Below are 16,793 nucleotides of genomic sequence, written 5' to 3' on the forward strand. Positions count from 1 at the left end.
GGTTCCTGAGCCATGATTAAGGTCGTTCATCGGGATACTGAGCGTGGGTTAGTGATGGGAATGTTAAATAAGAAAGAAAACAATACGTACTCGCTATTCGGGTTTTTGTGTTTGAGGGAAGAAAGAGAGAGGGAAACGCGAAGCTGGAGCTTCACATTAGCGGAAGGCGCGAGCTCACGAGACTTGGCACGCTAGTAAAGTTGACCAATCAGTGATAGTCGTCCCCTTTGGGAAGTCGTATAATTTTACCACTGAAATCATGCTGCGCTCGATTCTGACTTTCTCGAGCTGTTGAAAGCTGACTAACCTTCATCTTGGAGGTCGCAAGACATAGCGACCGATGACATGTGATGATGTGCCATTCCAATAATCAGGACACCACGCGGTGGCTATTGCGGGAGAACAATGTGAAAGATCGTTCTTCTGAATGTTCATATGTATATGGACTACCATGCGGTGTTAACTATGATTTTATGGGTGGTTGCCGACTACAGAAACAAAAATGACCACAAGATGTTCCTTGCCAAATCACCAGGTTATTTACTCATATACGTAACAGAACGGACCGTCAACAGTGCTGACCAGCTCCTTGATCTTGTAACCTTTACCTCCAACATTGAGGACATCCAGATCGACAAGATCCTCCAAGGACTGCTGCTTTCCGCCTCCCATCATGCTCGTGCCGCCGGCGATGACCTGCTGCCTATTGGCGAAATCCTGAGTTTGCCAGATGTACCACACCCGATCGACTTGACCGTGATGGAGGTAGAACGCTGGATCACCTGGACTGACATAAAAGTCCGAACCAGGATCTCCGGAGATGGTGAAGTGTCCTGCGGGGTGAACACCGTCTCCTGCTTGCATCTTGGTTTGGAATGCGTTGATGTTGGCAGAGCCTGTGATAAGAGATGCAATCTTAGCGGTCGTAGCATCTCGTTGAGTGAGATAACCAGAGATATCGCGCTTGATGCAACGAGGATTGTAGCCAAACCCATCGGTTCGTGGATTTCGTGGTGGTGTTGTGTCACCCATGGCCGCCAATGGACTAATAATGTTAGAGGTGATGCACATATCGAAAGCATGGAAGATCATACCCAAGATTGACCTGCATATCTTTGAACGGGCCTTTCTCAATGCATCCACCGCCATTGCCAGCAGGCTTGATACCATTACTCTGATGAGTAACCTTTATGCCTTGGCCGCTCATACTGGTATCGCTACCGTCGAAGATAGGTGATGTCTCTGGGGACGTAGCCCATCTACCCCAATCCCAGTACTATCTCAATAGTTAGAATGTTCCACTCAGTATCCGTATTTGTGAGCATGCTTACTGGCTGGGTACCGTTATAGTTACATTCGTTCCTTAAGGCTTGCTCGTACGCCCAAGTGTAGTAACGATGCCACGAGAGGAAGTTACCCTGTTTCATCAGCCTCAGTCTACTTATTGCGTCGGGACGTTCTTACAGTGCCATGGATAGTAAGCGTATTCTTCATGTGGATGGCCACGAAGTCGTCATATCGAGATTTGGCCCCAGGGTATGTCGTTGCACTCAACTTTGATGGTGCTTTGGTAAGGCCTGGATGATCATCAGACAGTGATTCTATCAGATCCTACCGGGTAGTGTCTTACACAGTACGGCAGCAATGTATGCCTTCTTCTCGGCGGTAGTAATGTCACCCCTATTGTCGATCGTCAGAACTCTCCTTTTCTAGCGTAGGTCTCCATCACATACCACTCTTTCCGCACCTGAAGCTTGTCTTTGGTACAAGTCTTTGATTTGGCAAGCTGGGCATCGACTGCTGCACGCCCTTTTGTCTGAAGGTCACCGACAGCATCAGCTGCACATAGAGCTGTCAGAAGAGCGAGAGACACGACTAGAGCGTATAACGCTCTGAAAGAAGTTCCGCCCGCCATGGTCCACCAACGAAATGGATATCCAAGTGATGCCTTCTATGAACACGGCTAGAGAAAACAGCTATGCCTGGTCTTATACTGTACCATCGTCTCGAGATCAACTAGGCCGACCCAAGCCAGTGCAGCGATTTCTATATCTTCTTAGCCGCGGCAGGGCCATAACTTCGTCAGAAGGATGCTGCATGCTACCATCAGCAAGCTTTGCGATGTCTTTAGATGAGCCTGTAATCAAAGCTTGTGGTAGGCTCATGAGCGCCCGTGGCCATAGTGTCATTCGGCTGGGTCTGATAGGACCGGCAGATGCGAACAATATAAGCAGATCTGGGAGGTGTGGGGTAAACGAAATTTGGAGTAAGTTGGACTAGGTTCGGCTCCCGGCTCGTAAGACATGCTTAATTCATATGGAGACCTTGCTTATGGGGAGTTGGGGAAGGCTGGAAGATTTGGAGATGTGGTTGTTCCACTAACGTGCATCTGAATGTGCTCAAACCTTCACGACCAGCATTTGGAGGCCTGCCTAGTCACCACCGGTTACTAAGAACAAATGTCTATCGGAGCTATTACTCCAAATACATGTTGCCAAGTCGGCTTAAGAGTTGTTGTCACTGTATACTAGTATACTACAACCTGAGCAAAGAATCGACGTTGGGCGCTCTGATCCATGTCGAAGCCCATCTCAAGACTTCTTGATGCACAAACATTGCACGAGACCAAGCTTAATCATAGCCAGTGTCGATCACAACATGTCGTATGGATTGAGAGGGCATAGCAGTTGCAGAATAATGAACAGTTGATACCGCTATGTGATTAAAGATGATGTATCCAGACTCTTCAAGATTTTAGCTGTTCAAACTTTTGTACCTTTGTCCTGGAGTAGTTGAGCGAGTGGTCTCGAAGAGTCTGAACCTTTGTTATGTCTAATCAGTGCGATCGAAAGCCTCTACATGCTCTAGCATGTAAGATTTCATGTCTCAATTTTGTCTGTGGAGAGCGCATAGGAAATAATTAGCATAGACTCCATTCGTCCTTGTGTAATATAAAAAAAGCATACCCTGCATTTTGCCGGCATTAGACCCAATCTAGGCAGCCTTGTAAAGAAATGTGCGATCCATGCCTGAAGGTTTCCTCTCGCTGTGATCATCAATTCGTGTTTGATCTTGAGTCTGCTAATACTCTACATCCCGCCCGTGTTTGTGTGTGTGATTATGGTCTGCCCTAATCCTCTCCTTTGTGAAGTGCAATACCTGAAGGGATCTATTTTAGCCGGTATGTTTATTGTAATGACGCTTGAACGGCGAAATCCGTTCTTCAAGTGCCGTAAGCGATACCGCAAGAGCAATCCACCAAGGCACTGATTGAATAAGCAAGAAATAGTTGAAAGATACTGTTATAGTTGCTTGCGAGCCAAGTGTTTGGTGAGATCTTGATCGAAACTGACTGAGCGCCGAGTACTTGGTTGGTGGATACCACTTGCCGATAGGATATGTTCAATCACTGGGCCTTGTCGTTCTTGTGTTCCCTGAGGTTTTCATCGTTGATGCAATTTTACTATTGAATTACTAAATGTAGTCCTGTCTTGTAACGTCTATTTGCGAACCGGCATCAATAATAGGTTTCCGATGCCCAATTGGTGACGGACTACCTCGTAGCCCTGCAGATGTGGCCTGATGAATCTATACACTCAAAGCGAATTATCGATGTTGTACATCTTCTCGTGCGTCTCTCGTATTCCTAATGCTCCCTTGCCCCAAGTTTCTCCTCACATGGCCTTCGGGGTCATCTTTCCTTCTCCAAGGAAGCGCTTCAGCCGCACATAGATTGCCGTGGCGTACAATCGTCAGCTTGCCTTTCTTCGGCTACTTACACCCCTTCAATTTATAATGTCGAGCCTTTCATGGATGAGTACTTTACACATTGTAAAGAAGGACCGTATCCTGTAAAAGAGGACTGTATCGAGACGAAAGGTTCGAATATTTGACAGGCTTTGATGGATCAGAACCGGAGGGTTTAGTGACCGCTGGCGTTGTCATTAAATGAAAGTTCAGCCTGGAGGCAACCGGTACGTCACAATGCATTTCGGTGCATGACAGCGGCCGGTAATTCTACAGGTGGTGGATGCAGAACTCCCGGCATTTCATGCTTGGCAGCATTTTCGGGGTGCAATTCATATGTTGTCGTTTCTGCGTTCGCTTCATGAATGAGGCTTTCTTGCTTCAGTGTCGTTGGTAACGATTGACCTCGTTGTTTCCTCCGTCGCAGGTATGCAAACCCGATGGCTGCGAATACCAGAACAACAACGATGACAACACCGACACCTATACCAGCTTTTGCGCCAGTAGATAAATTGTTCGACCCAGAGTTCGATGCAGGGTTATTTGGCACCGTGGCTGATGTTCCTGTTGCAGTAGCTGAGGATTCTGCCGTACCAGCGGATGCGCTTGTGGGTGTAGGTAGCTGCTTGCGGATTAAATGTCACGTCGCAAGCTCTAGAAGGAGGATATACCAACATTAGTTGTTGAGAATCTTGACTGATTAATAGGTTCGATAGAATTGAAAGAGAACCTTTGACCCCCTCGGTCCACGGTGGTGTTTGAAGTCAAAACAGCGGCTCCGTTACCCTGCTTTTCAAGATTCCACGATGTCCAATTGGCACCATTGTACATCTTGAACGTTCCATCGCCCCAGGGTTCAATCGTCCAGTAGATGGAGGAATCAGTTAAGTTGTCCCTGACCATTAAGGCTTGCGTCCCACCTGGTGCTTTCTCCTTCGGCTCGTATTTGGTCCCAAGAAAGGCATTGTCTCGTCCGTCCTGCGAACGAATAACATAAGTGGTAGCGTTGATGCCAAACATCTGCCATTTGAACATCGGTTGCGTCAGATTGGCCTCTTTGAAGAAAACTGTCCCGTACTGTCCATCTCTGTAGAGACTCGAGCCCACCATCGCCTGTTTTTCATTCTGGTTCGGGAATACGTGATACCACGTATTCGAATTGAGGTTTGCCATGAGATAAATCGGCCGAGTGGGTGCAAGGTTGCGCTAGATGATCTGAAGACGACGAAAGGACGCTGCACTTGATCTATACGTGTAATGAGCCAATTTGTATCAATTGCAAAAACTTTGATACAGCGACGGGGACTTGAATGCTTATGTGAGAAGGCTGAGGGTCGCAAGTCAAATCTAGGGGTTGCCGCAGAGTTGCAATACTAGCGAATCCATACTCTTGAGAGCCTGCATCTCTCAGGCTGACAGCTTCAGGCGTTCAGCGATAGCATTTCTCATTGTGAGAGTTGAAGAGTTCATTGGCAAATCTAAGGCTACCGGCGCGCATCAGTGGAAGATCCAGAGCCAATAATAAAATCGCCACACTACTATGCTTATTCTTTGGGCCTGCAGGGATGACAACAAAAAGGTATAGATATTGGGGGCCAACTATTCTTCAGAAAATACACTTAAAGGGGCCTTCGCTACTGTTGTCCCACTTGTAGATGTCATTGCGTATCGTGCGTTGATAATTCGACCCGTGCTACCTCGTGTGTAGAATAGTCTTCTCAATACTGACAACTGCATCGCGGACGGCTGGACAATAGTGTTTCCGTAAGAGTTCTCCTTCCCATACGGTTGCCGCAAATGGATTGCTTCCTTCAATTTCCAGTTTGAGAGCATCAAAAACACCGTCTCCTCGCCTCTCTTCCGTATTCCAGAGCGCCCCCACCTTTTTACCATGTGTCTTAGAGACCTTGTTTAATAGGCCTAGCATCGCGATGCACGATTTCTCGGGCAATTGTAATGATACAGTCATGAGCTGTTTGCAGAAAGCCGCAATACGCACGGGTGGTACGGCGCGAATTGAAGCGGGAGGCAAAAGGACGGACGACAAGGATCGAATCAATAACACCACCGTAGTTTGTACGTTGATCTTGTTCGTTGAGCTCTGTGCCTGATTTCCTGGCGCATGAGGATCAGGAAGGTGCAGTGACTTAGATCCAAGTTCGATATCTGCATTGAGCGCGACCGGATGTAGCGTACGGTAGAGATGTGTGATAAAAAAGCTAAGGTCGAGTTTGAGCGCAGACGCTGCGGTGGCGCCGTCCTGGCCCTCAAGCAAAGCAAAGGCCGTGATTACACACAGCAAAGACTCTCGGGTGAGATTCCTGTCGGGCATTTCGTTGTCATCTTCCTCCTCTTCGTCATCTTCGCTAGCTTCTGCAGCAGCTGAAACTTCCGCTGTAGCAATGATGTCCCTCAATGCTTCCAAAATGTCTCCAAAGAAATCCTGGTTGATGAGATGGGCGTAACGTGCAAGACCTTCCAACACAGCACCCATCAACATCTGAGATCGAGCCTTCAGTATCCGGAAATAGGTGACAAACACCATTTTCAAAGTTTCTGCTTGCATTCGATCTCGTTCTTCATGACCCACTACAGCGTCTGCTTCCTCCATCTCTTTCTCGATAGCTTTCTGTTCTTTTAGGAGCTTTCGCTGTTTCTTGGTGCGAAACACCCGTTTTTGCTTGATCTTTCGCGCCTGGTCCTCGGTAGATTTATCCACAGAATTGTAAGATGCCTTTGAAGAAAACTCTGTGAGTAGTCGTAGGTGAAGAAATGTGTTGAGCACGCTTTCATCAAAATGATAATTCCTGGCCTTCATCATCTTGGTCAACATAGTGACTGCCTCCAAAGTCGGATTTCCCTCATCATCGGCCTGGAAGAGTTGTTCTAAAGTCTCCCTGCACCGAACAAAGTCGCTATCGACCCGCCTTGTGCTTAGCTTTCCGATCAAAATTTGGAGTAGATCTCCTCGAAAATTGAAATGTGGCACCGCAAGCAACAAATTGCACGCGCAGCTTATCGCAACAGTTGCAAGATTAGCTGCAACTTCGGAGGAAGACCCGCTTGATTTGGCCAGTTTTGCAAGGTCACGGATGAAATTTTGATATCCTGATACCAACTTTTGTTCGAACATGCGTAGCTTTCGAACATCTTTGGAGAGCTTGTCGTTGATACTTTCTTCCGAGAACGGTCGAATGCGATATCCGGGGATAAGGTCTTTGTATATAGCCACCTGCGAAGCCAACGCCAATTTCTTGATCGACACATTCTCGGATGCGGCATAGTTCGCGAGCGATTTCAGCGCACCGATGTGCTCTTCCGGGTCTTCATTGATCTGTGTTGCAATCTTCGCTAACTCTTCCTTCGCTTCGAGCAATTGTTGCCGTGGAGATTTCTTCGGCTTCTCTTCCACAACCTCCGGTTCTTGTTCATCATCATCTTCCTCGTTCTCGCTCCCTGATCCGAGGAAGCTGTCCGATTCCTCTGCAGCATTGACTCCCACGGGATCCGCCTTTTGTTCCACCCATCCTTCTGTAGTTCGAATAGGAAGTTTGCTATTTTCCTTTTTCTTCTTTAGCTTTCGGGGCCGCTGCTCGTAATCCTGCTCAAGATCCCATTTCGCGGCATTGGCGACAAAACTCGGCTGCGCTTTTGGCGGAGGGGAGACTGAGCCATCGTCTTCGGGGGGAGAAATGCGTCGACGCTTCGCAGCTGGAACGCGCGACATAGTGAGGGTGCAGGCGAAATAAAAGCCGGCGTGAATAAAAAGTTTCGGAGGAGCTTGAGGTTTAGCTTTCGTTCCCATCAACAGGACGAGATAATTTTTGGCGCCTTTGCTTGGCAACGCTACCTTATCGATAACATATTTTTCCCAGCACCAACTCCAACACTCCGTTCTTCAAAGCATACGAACTTCCTCTACTCATAGGTGCTACTAATCAACATGAGGTATGTGCCCATGGCAACGTTCTCCTTATAGTAATTGACAGTTTATAGGCCGCTTACAGAATCCGAGACGAAGACTCTCTTCGAGGTTTGTCTTTCATCAGCTATACACCACAAAAGCATCCGGCCTAATCATGCATCCTAGAAACTCGCAACGTATTGCGGCAAGGGAATCCAAAATTTAATCGATGATCCAAATTCGAAATCCGATCGCATGGTATTTCGCATTCAGGTACTGCCAATATCTTCCCAATGACCCTATTGCGCTGACATTTGCGATTAGAAAGACCGCGTTTACTACGTCCGCGAAAGCTTAGCAAATCTTGCGACATCTGTGAAGCGCGAAGCACTTCTCTCTCTCGGTACGATTCATGAATGCGCACTGGCGATAACTCTTGCTGATTGGACTAGGCACGTGTCTTGGAAAATTCACCAAGACTGGCAAATTCCGACTTCACGTCACCTCTCTATCGATTATCGCACCGCATGCGCGCTATAAGGTTTGGGTGAAGCCCAATGGTGAAATGCCTTACCTGTATGGAGGCAATGTTTTGAAAGCTCACGTCGGAAGGTGAGCATCTGCGCGCGTGCGTTGGACATATGAGATATCTGACGATGCATAGGTGGAGCGAGGACTGCCCGGAACACCAAGGTGTTATTGTTTTGAACATGAGCGATACCCCTCTTGTGAGTACATCAACTACGAGTTCTGCGCAACCTTGCTAATGTTCGAGTAGGGCTTCGGAGTATCCGCAAGATCCACCGCTGAAGCACGCCGATTGGACCCAACTGGTATTGTAACGTTTAGACAGGCGGATATTGGAGAGTATCTGAGAGAAGAGGACACTCTCTTCACCACCTGAGCGATTCCAATCTGGATTTGTGTTACGAATTTTGAGGATAAGACACATGGCGACAATGGCAATTTAGACAAGCTACCTTGCAAGTCAAAGACATATGAGACAAACGCGATTTAGGATGCTGGCGGATCGATGAAGGAAAGCTTCTGTTCTCGAATGAGCCAGCCGATGGGGTTGTTTGGGGGAATCTAAGGAAGAGCCACTGGCGTTATATGTGCCGATACCATAAACATTGAGATACCCACGCAGTAGAAGGGGATAGCCTAAGAATCCACCATTACCATATCTCCGACCTAGCACCACGAACCACGGCATTCACCCGCTGAAGCTGGTATGATTCGCATTTCTAAGTTGACGCAATTAAATTGTCCTCATTTCAATGGGCTTGAATTGAAACAACATGGAACGTGAATACCACATCTTCACAGCATGGTTCACAGTCTGAAAACTCGAATCTGTTCACATTGCAAAATTGCATGATAATACCCATTCTCCTTCCCCAGTAACGACAGAATTACAACACAAGCCGAGTCTTTACATCCATCAACACTGAGTGCGCGGACCTCAGAGCCTCTTCTCAGCCTACCTCCATTTTCCGGTTTACAACCATGTCGAAGTCCAAGCTAACTTACTTCTTTTTCCTGATCTTTGCCGCTTGCGTTATTGCAATATATGTAGCATACTTCATCCTCCTCTTTCCCACACTCATCCAGTACCGCAGATCATGGCCGGTATATGCGATACTCGCCATCCTCTTTCCTGTTGCTTTCCTCGTTGGTCTCCTCGGTTTTTGTGTATACTACATCCTCCAGTGGAGAAAAGCCAAGCGACGTCGCGAAAATGAGCAGACAGAGCTGGAAGAGAAGGCGGAGGACAAGATATACATCGAGGAGCTGATGGATGCAAAGAAGCCAAGAGCGGTCAAGTTCCGAGACAGCCATTCGAGTGAGGGGTCATCAAATATTATGTGGGAGCTTGAGAGTACTGGATTTGAGGATATTGAATTGGGCGGGCCTTCGCCGATGCCGAAAGCACATGTGTAGTCTCTATGTGTCGATCTGGGGCCGTCAGATGCTACTTTTTGATGGCAAATTTTCAGGAATATAAAGGGTTCTAATGATATCATGGATTGAGCTTAACAACAGAATATATGCTTTCAATGATAATGTCGCCCTTTCGCTAGACTATGGGGAGAGTAGAAGGGGTATAATTGCGTCATAAATAGAAGGGCTCTCATGCATGGAGTCTACCTATACATTGGTAACCACTATATCCGCCTATGCATGGCGTACCTCGCCGAACAAGCTCGCCCTGACTTGAAGAAGGGCTACTAGTTCCAGTATAAACTCTTGTAAAATGACAACGTTTGTAATGATGTGCCCGAGACTGGCTTCTCTCACATCGTCCGCCTCCTCTTCAGCCACTGCTGCTGTATCATCGTCCTCCGTTGGCTCTTTGGGTGGAGGCTGGTACTTGGACAGCATCACCTCAACTGTTTGGGACCCAGCTGGCTTTCGGAACCGTATACGGCGCTTAAGATTTGGGTTGTTATTGACATCAGCGAGATTAGAAAGGACATCGGCCATAAAGGTAGTCTGGCGCTTGCCGGCTTGGGGTGCTGGTAATGGAGACGTTCCACGTGGAGACCCGCCAAGAACTTGTCTACCTAATCTTGATGGCGTTGGTGACGAAGCTGGAGTATGTTTCGCATCTAAGCCTTCCTTTCTACCCCGAGGAGATGATACTCTTGAGGGTGTTGTGGAGCTATCCATCAGATGCTTTGGTATCTGTGGAGTCCAAGATCCGGGAGGTGGCTCAGTGGGTTGCTTGACAGATGTATTTGGGTTCTTCGATACCTCAGACATTTCTTCATATGTTTGGAAGACATGTTTTCGGTTAGCAACATGTTCGTCCCAATCCTGAATATCTGCACGGAGTGCCTCAACTTGCGACTCCAGCTGCTGAAGGCAGGCTAGAAGTTGAGGTGCGGCTGATGGACTCCATGTTGGACGTCGGTTAGCTCGATACATATTGCGAAATACGTCATCTGTTATGTCTGCAAGCTCATCCTCGCCCTCCTGAAAGACATATTCTGCAGGATCAACAGAGAGCCAGCCTTCGAGCCGAAGCTGGGAACAACTCCCAAGAGTTGTTATCACTTCCGTCAATGCAAGGTTTGTCTCAACATCGTTCGTAAGGAACATCAAAAGCTGGCTCAGGAGCGAATGATAGAGAGGATCTTCGGGCATCAGGTAATGCTGCTCTACCTCCCGAGCTACTACATCTCCGTCTAGGTATGCGGCATTCTGCGTCGTTGTATTAGGCAACGCAAGTGCCTTCAGTGAGCACGGATGACCTTCTAGCAGGCTTAATTTATCCTTCAGGTGATTCTCATAAGCTTCATCGACACCAATTTCCCCAGCTAAGCTGATAGCGATGCTGAGGTAGAGCTCAGTCTCGACATTCAGCGCGCCGATGGTGCGGTAAGGCTCTTTGTGATGAACTGCCATATACTTGATGAGAGAACCAAGCGCGTAGCCATGGTTTTTAGCCAGGATGACCGTAGTCAATTTCAAAGCTGCAATGACCGTCTGAGAATCCTGAGAATCCGTGCTACCCAACACCAGGTCAACCAGGTTGAACAGAGACGGATTCATCTTTTCCTCGTCTTTATCTGGGGCTTGCAGCAACAAGAGGGACTGATGTCTCTTCAGAGCTGCAGGCGATTTAGGAGTTCTAGTAGATGTAGAATGAAAGTCGGGCAAAGCAAGAAGATAGTGCAAGATCATATGGATCAACTCCGGATGATCAAGTGCGTCTAAGATACGGCGTAGGTAGGTCAGAACAGCAACAGATGAACCACCATCAATATCTGATGACTCAAGAAGTGATGGGTATCTAGAACCGTCAGAACGCATTCTCATTGAAGATATGATGAGACTTACAATAGCTGCTGAAGGAAAAGAATCTGGAAGTGGTCGATCAAGGTCAGCCGAACATCAACTGAACGGCAATGCTCAAGTACATCTTGCCAGAAAGCAAGATATGAAAGGAACGTTGCCATGTGGCCCTGGAAATCTTCAGAGAAAAAGCTGACAGCTTGAGGATTGGCTTGCATTTCGCGATAGTCAGATAGCTTCAGGATCAGGGGTAGATCCTCCGTATCAGCTGTATGCAAAATCGACAATTTTCTATAAGTGTTAGAACCAGCCTTTAGATTAATGCACACAGATCCTCACCTGCTCAGTTGGCTATACAAAGCGCCTAATCCAGTCGCCATGAATGTGGGAAGATCACTATTAACGATCCACTGCTCAAGAGTCGTAGACTTGGATGCAGACTCAAAGATGTACAGTAAGCCTGTTCGCGCAAAGTCGCCAATACGGCCCTCGTGGTGGACATGATCGATCAGCTGATAGCAGAGAGGGAAATCCTCCTTCTGTGTAATACCAGCAAAATCAACCTTTTGCACGGCGGCACGCTCCTTCGCATCTGATGAGGTTGTTGTAAACCAAACAGGCAATATTTCGGGCTGCAACCTGATCTTGGTGGTGATCCCAAATAACAACTCGACAATGTCGGCCTCGATGTCTTCCCCTACGCCCATGCTACTAGAACCCACTGTGCGACCGATGAAATTCATGAGAGATGCCGCGAAGACATCGTTTTCTAAGAAGTCCTCCTCTTCGCTGTCGATGAGAGCACTGTATACTGCAACCGCATCTCGAACCATACCTTCATCATGGGAAGTCGCAGCAATCTTGGAAACAGCAGTATATATTTGTTGAGCCGCAGCGAAACTCAAGCATAGATGGGGGGCGGGGGATCGAGATTCATCGTTTAGGATTGCGGTTAAGGCCTGAAAGCCGCGTCTGATATTCCCTAAGGCCTCGCGGTCGGTGGCTAGTGTCTGTGTCTTTTGCCATGTTTGCTTGGAGGAATTAGCGGAGAGAAGATCAGTATGATTTCAAGAGGTTCATACCAGAATACTATTGTATCTCTGTTTGAAGCGTGCCAGACGCTGTTGCGGATTATTGGGGGCGGCCTGCTTCCTCTGACCCCCGAGCAGCCGCGTGAACTGGACATAGCGTCAGCACGCGGCGTCAAGGAATGTAAATTAAGTGATTCAAGAAAGTACTGACGAATTCCATAGCAATGTTTTATCTACCCATTGTAGGGCGGTATTTGGCGGAGGGAAATAAGTAACGCGATGCGCCGTACGACATGATGTTGACGTGCAGCTTGCGGACCTGATACAGAGTGTGGTTACAGGGTCTGAGACTAACCATAACAGGCGTGGTCTCACTTTGAAGCTTCGATGCTCCCGGGTACCTTGATGTAACGTCTGGCGATCATCATGCAAATAACAATAGCCACCACAACCTCTGCATATACACTTTTCGTACGTTGTAGTCAGGATGTCTTTTGAGATTTAATATGTTTATAGGTTTCAACGCCAGCATTTCTGCGGGCTATCTTATTGTACAGATGCTCAGCTCAACTTGGGCGAATCCCTTCCCCAACACCGGACTTTGCTAGACCCGCCAACAATCATGATGCTGGCACTACTTGCAGATCGTGAAACACCACCCTCTGTTTGGACACCTGCCGATTCTGCCGAATATGGGCCTCATTCGGACCTTTTACAATAAGACGATATGCGTACAGGGCTTGAAAGGGGTCGTTCTTGGTGTTTTTCTTGCATTCAGGTCGCTGGATACTCTTGAGATTGTATGCAAGGCACAATCCTTCCTTGACTGTCAATACGAGTAGATTGAGGTTGTCTTGTGAAAGTCCGAGTCTCTATTCTTTCCAATCTAGTTCTGGTAACTAGAAGAACGGACATTGAGTGCAAAGCAGCCCCCACGTCGAACACAGCAGTTCTACAAGTACTGCCGACGGTGTTATGTTGCTTTACACAGCCCCATACGGGGATACTGTGTTCCTGACGCCACTACACCAGGTAAATTGAGGGAGGGTCTTCGATTTGCTCGGCAGGTTGCCTTGCTAAAGCCAAAGCAGTAATCGTGAACTATCCAGGAGGACTCATTGGCCATTCATGGATGCATACCAAGAAAATTATGCTACCAGTCTAACCTAAGGCACGAATGTTTACCATGCACTGAACTGAACAAACCATCGATGGAGATTAACCCCAGGGGATTTCACTCTGGCCCATGTATCCATGTAACCATAATTATGTCTATGCTTCTATCCCTTTGCGAACAATGATTACATAGTAGGACCGACAGTTTAGGAGGCCTCGAATGTAGGCAAAGGGAATTGACTATTTATTGAGCCTCTCTGCTCTGCAAAAGGTACATCATCACAATAATTACATTGGCCTTCAACTTACCGAAGCCGTCCTGTCTTTACGCTTTGCGTTTACACACTCGTTCATACATTCGTTTATACTTATCGGATTATATATCCACAACCTAATTGCAAAATGTATTTCTCTCCCAAGACTTTGCTGCTTAGTGCATTCACTGCTCTTTTAGCTGCACCAGCAACTGCAAGATACTGTGGCGATGGACCCTGGAGCAATTCTGGTGCCATAGGTGGTGAAGGAGGCGAAGAGTTCTGTGAGACCCGATTCATCAAAGACGGTCTAGTCATGAAGGGTTTCCAAGTATGGGACCACAGGAAGAAGGGAATCATCGCCATCCAGTTCCACTACTCAGACGGCAGCACCAGCAAAACTTACGGAAGACAAACCGAAGGTGATGTCCAACCACCTTTCACTTGGGATCCTGCCACCGTCAAGGTATCCCAACTCAAGCTTTGGGGCAATGGAAGGGGAACGCGAAGTGGCGCCGTTTATGTCCGCCTCTCGGACGGAAGGGAGGCTCAATTTGGCAAGAGCGTCGACGGTCAGGATACTTATGAGTGGGATGTTGCTTCAGGTATTTACGCATCCTCGTACGATTTATCACTTCAACACTAACAATTTCTGATCAGGCATTATGCTGAATGCCTACGGCGCACATGGAGATATGATCGACAGACTTGGATTCAATTTCCTTAAGAGCAAGGTCGAGAAGGTGACAATAGACAACGTAGCCTTCAAAGAGACTCCCGAAGAACTCAACAAAAGACAAAAGTCAGTGACATGCCTTCCTTTAAATTCCTATACACCATCTTTACCCGACTCTATGCAACCAAGCACCGACTAACGCACTCAACAGAGGCATCGAGTCCAAGACCATCCGCCAGCAGAGCCTCATCAACGACTCTGGAACCGCCATTGCCGAGAAGTTCGGCGAGACTGTCGAAGAAGAGAACACCAGGTCATTCTCCGAAACCCTACAACACAATTTTGGCTTCTCAGTCACCGCCGAAGTCTCCGGCAAGATCCTTGATCTCGGCGCAAGCGCTTCAACCACCCTATCCTACGGATACACCAACACGCAGGAGAGCTCGGAGACCACGCGCGAGAACGTTGTCATCTTGAGGGAGAGGTCCTACACCGTGGAGCCGCGTTCATCTCTGTACTGCCGTGCTACTGCTTACAAGGGCACGTACGAGGCCGAGTACACTTCTACCGTAAGTTCATATCTGAAATAGTAGTTCGCGCAATAGCTAATATCTAGTAGGTCACAGTTCACCTGGCGGACGGTGATAAGATCGAGTTTGAGCGTGAGGGCGTCATGGAACAGCTCACTTGGTCAGAGGCCGAGACCCACTGCTCAGACAAGCCGTTGAACGGAACGCGCGCTGTTGCGTTCAGGGCATAGAAAAAGGACGAGGGTTTTCGGGAGTATTTTTGGCATTCGGTATATATTCGGCCTGGGGGTCGGTGATATTGCCAGGGACATGGGGACATGAGACGTTGGAGCTTTTAGAGGCTCTGCGGATACTTGACGATCAATATAATTTCTTTCACAGTGCATTCGTAGACCCTGTTGTGATGATCTATTATTATGAATTACATAGGGGGAAAGGTCAGAACAATACTGAGCAGTCTAGGTATCACGTCCACGCATCCATCCCACGGATGCCAAACACTCACCCAAATTTTCCCATCCTCAACGCCTCGTAGAAATCAACTCCACCTTCCGCCGGTCCATCTCCTAAGTTGACTTCTTGGCCAATTCCAAGTGCCAGCCCATGACATGTCGGAAAACGCTCTTCGCATTTCCCTCAATAACATCTCCGTGGCACGGGATGAGCCTCTCAAAGTCCCATTTATCGATCGCGGCCATTCTCTGCGCAAACCTGGGACGCTTCTCAGCCCCCTGCGAGTACCAGAGCAGGCGGCTCTGACCCAATCCCTGCGTATTGGTAAAAGCGCCGAACAGCTTCGTCAAAATACCGCTCGTGGGGCTAGCGCCGGTCTTGGAGAACTGCTCAGTGGAAGGGTAGTTGAAGAGGAGATCGGCCTCGATAAGAGTCTTGGTGGGCTTGTGGTTGAAGACGATTTCCTTGTTCGAGTGTTCGGGCACGTAGGCGTACTCGAACTCTGCATCGAACTCTGGAGAGATGGAGGGGAGGGGCTTGTCTGCGGTGAAGACGTGCGCGAAGGGCACGTCTTGATCGCCCTGGTTCTTTCGCTTTTCTGGAAGGCCTTCAGGTCCGATGATTTGGGCCGTAGGATATGCTGTGTGCCATGGTCCAAGGAAAATGTGGTGCTGTGAGTTACGTTAGTCGCGTGACACAACATGCAGGTTGAGGCTGAAGGTGGATCGGCATGGTTACATACCTCAATGTCGAGTGCGGCGATATATTTGACTTCTCCAAGCTCGGAGACTCTTTGCTTGACGTCGTCGGTCAATGCGACGGGAGAGAAAACAGCAAGAGAGCCGGATTGAAGGCGGACTATGGTTGTCTTTGTCAATACTTAAATATAAGGCGAAGTGACCGGAGAGCTTACCAACAGTGCCTCGTCCACCAATCTTCAATTTTCCAAATCGCCAGAATGGAGTCGAGAAAGTGACAATGGTCTTGGGCACGACATCTCGAATGACCATTACCTTGGCGGGATCAGACGGAACTAGCTTAGATGCCATGATTGGGACTTCGGATTTTGCAGGAGATTGAAAAAGGATTGGAGCCGGTGGTGAACGTGATTATTGATTGTAGAGTGTCGGTAACAAGATTTAATGATCGAGGGGATTTAAGTATCTTAAGAGAGAATAGAAGACGTCAAGGTCAAAGAAGCAGATAGACCGCTAGGACGTTGTTGGATGGAACAACAATGACGCAATCTGGTTGGTCGGACAGTTGGTCAGTTGGTTGCTT

The 16,793-nt window shown here is 48.0% G+C and overlaps 8 protein-coding genes across 8 annotated transcripts; 3 read left to right on the forward strand and 5 right to left on the reverse strand.

Annotated features, from left to right (window-relative positions):
• Nucleotides 1–540: 540 nt before the first annotated feature.
• BU24DRAFT_461736 (Di-copper centre-containing protein) lies at nucleotides 541–1,915 on the reverse strand (the record flags this gene model as incomplete). Its single annotated transcript, XM_033531922.1, has 6 exons — nucleotides 541–1,045; nucleotides 1,095–1,276; nucleotides 1,332–1,418; nucleotides 1,465–1,577; nucleotides 1,631–1,680; nucleotides 1,734–1,915. The coding sequence occupies 6 exons, from the start codon at nucleotides 1,913–1,915 to the stop codon at nucleotides 541–543; spliced, it is 1,119 nt and encodes a 372-aa protein (XP_033383831.1).
• Nucleotides 1,916–3,979: 2,064 nt separating this feature from the next.
• BU24DRAFT_450195 (uncharacterized protein) lies at nucleotides 3,980–4,920 on the reverse strand (the record flags this gene model as incomplete). Its single annotated transcript, XM_033531007.1, has 2 exons — nucleotides 3,980–4,369; nucleotides 4,423–4,920. 2 exons carry the CDS (start codon nucleotides 4,918–4,920, stop codon nucleotides 3,980–3,982), a joined length of 888 nt encoding a protein of 295 aa, XP_033383832.1.
• Nucleotides 4,921–5,117: 197 nt separating this feature from the next.
• On the reverse strand, nucleotides 5,118–7,533 carry BU24DRAFT_421801 (nucleolar complex-associated protein 3). Its single transcript, XM_033527811.1, has one exon. It carries the CDS (start codon nucleotides 7,472–7,474, stop codon nucleotides 5,441–5,443), a length of 2,034 nt encoding a protein of 677 aa, XP_033383833.1. The 5' UTR covers nucleotides 7,475–7,533; the 3' UTR covers nucleotides 5,118–5,440.
• A 112-nt stretch (nucleotides 7,534–7,645) lies between these two features.
• BU24DRAFT_421802 (60S ribosome subunit biogenesis protein-like protein NIP7) lies at nucleotides 7,646–8,894 on the forward strand. Its single transcript, XM_033527812.1, has 7 exons — nucleotides 7,646–7,695; nucleotides 7,744–7,780; nucleotides 7,838–7,924; nucleotides 7,976–8,054; nucleotides 8,104–8,263; nucleotides 8,316–8,379; nucleotides 8,430–8,894. Exons 1-7 carry the CDS (start codon nucleotides 7,691–7,693, stop codon nucleotides 8,553–8,555), a joined length of 558 nt encoding a protein of 185 aa, XP_033383834.1. The 5' UTR covers nucleotides 7,646–7,690; the 3' UTR covers nucleotides 8,556–8,894.
• A 261-nt stretch (nucleotides 8,895–9,155) lies between these two features.
• On the forward strand, nucleotides 9,156–9,615 carry BU24DRAFT_179568 (uncharacterized protein). Its single transcript, XM_033521597.1, has one exon. The coding sequence runs from the start codon at nucleotides 9,161–9,163 to the stop codon at nucleotides 9,593–9,595; it is 435 nt and encodes a 144-aa protein (XP_033383835.1). The 5' UTR covers nucleotides 9,156–9,160; the 3' UTR covers nucleotides 9,596–9,615.
• A 50-nt stretch (nucleotides 9,616–9,665) lies between these two features.
• BU24DRAFT_491735 (uncharacterized protein) lies at nucleotides 9,666–12,784 on the reverse strand. Its single transcript, XM_033533835.1, has 5 exons — nucleotides 12,695–12,784; nucleotides 12,535–12,630; nucleotides 11,792–12,483; nucleotides 11,498–11,743; nucleotides 9,666–11,450 (listed from the first exon to the last, which is right to left on the reverse strand). Exons 1-5 carry the CDS (start codon nucleotides 12,701–12,703, stop codon nucleotides 9,830–9,832), a joined length of 2,664 nt encoding a protein of 887 aa, XP_033383836.1. The 5' UTR covers nucleotides 12,704–12,784; the 3' UTR covers nucleotides 9,666–9,829.
• Nucleotides 12,785–14,001: 1,217 nt separating this feature from the next.
• On the forward strand, nucleotides 14,002–15,289 carry BU24DRAFT_461742 (uncharacterized protein; the record flags this gene model as incomplete). The annotated part of the gene is made up of 4 exons (XM_033531923.1): nucleotides 14,002–14,458; nucleotides 14,514–14,655; nucleotides 14,741–15,098; nucleotides 15,149–15,289. 4 exons carry the CDS (start codon nucleotides 14,002–14,004, stop codon nucleotides 15,287–15,289), a joined length of 1,098 nt encoding a protein of 365 aa, XP_033383837.1.
• Nucleotides 15,290–15,529: 240 nt separating this feature from the next.
• Nucleotides 15,530–16,715, reverse strand: BU24DRAFT_179619 (uncharacterized protein). Its single transcript, XM_033521598.1, has 3 exons — nucleotides 16,426–16,715; nucleotides 16,255–16,370; nucleotides 15,530–16,183 (listed from the first exon to the last, which is right to left on the reverse strand). Exons 1-3 carry the CDS (start codon nucleotides 16,559–16,561, stop codon nucleotides 15,626–15,628), a joined length of 810 nt encoding a protein of 269 aa, XP_033383838.1. The 5' UTR covers nucleotides 16,562–16,715; the 3' UTR covers nucleotides 15,530–15,625.
• Nucleotides 16,716–16,793: the final 78 nt, after the last annotated feature.

The sequence above is a fragment of the Aaosphaeria arxii genome (genome assembly GCF_010015735.1).
Source record: "Aaosphaeria arxii CBS 175.79 unplaced genomic scaffold BU24scaffold_4, whole genome shotgun sequence".
Taxonomy (NCBI): Eukaryota; Fungi; Ascomycota; class Dothideomycetes; order Pleosporales; genus Aaosphaeria; species Aaosphaeria arxii.

Bases quoted from the DNA above. Each gene is read 5' to 3' on its own strand.
- BU24DRAFT_421801 (XM_033527811.1), bottom strand. From the start codon at position 7,474: ATGTCGCGCGTTCCAGCTGCGAAGCGTCGACGCATTTCTCCCCCCGAA.
- BU24DRAFT_421802 (XM_033527812.1), top strand. The intron at 7,781-7,837 runs GTTTGTCTTTCA...CATGCATCCTAG, and splicing joins AGACGAAGACTCTCTTCGAG to AAACTCGCAACGTATTGCGG. The intron at 7,925-7,975 runs GTACTGCCAATA...ATTTGCGATTAG, and splicing joins GCATGGTATTTCGCATTCAG to AAAGACCGCGTTTACTACGT.
- BU24DRAFT_179568 (XM_033521597.1), top strand. From the start codon at position 9,161: ATGTCGAAGTCCAAGCTAACTTACTTCTTTTTCCTGATCTTTGCCGCT.
- BU24DRAFT_491735 (XM_033533835.1), bottom strand. The intron at 11,744-11,791 runs GTGAGGATCTGT...TAACACTTATAG, and splicing joins TTGTATAGCCAACTGAGCAG to AAAATTGTCGATTTTGCATA. The intron at 11,451-11,497 runs GTAAGTCTCATC...TGACGGTTCTAG, and splicing joins CTTTTCCTTCAGCAGCTATT to ATACCCATCACTTCTTGAGT.
- BU24DRAFT_179619 (XM_033521598.1), bottom strand. From the start codon at position 16,561: ATGGCATCTAAGCTAGTTCCGTCTGATCCCGCCAAGGTAATGGTCATT. The intron at 16,371-16,425 runs GTAAGCTCTCCG...AGACAACCATAG, and splicing joins TGGTGGACGAGGCACTGTTG to TCCGCCTTCAATCCGGCTCT. The intron at 16,184-16,254 runs GTATGTAACCAT...CGTAACTCACAG, and splicing joins TCGCCGCACTCGACATTGAG to CACCACATTTTCCTTGGACC.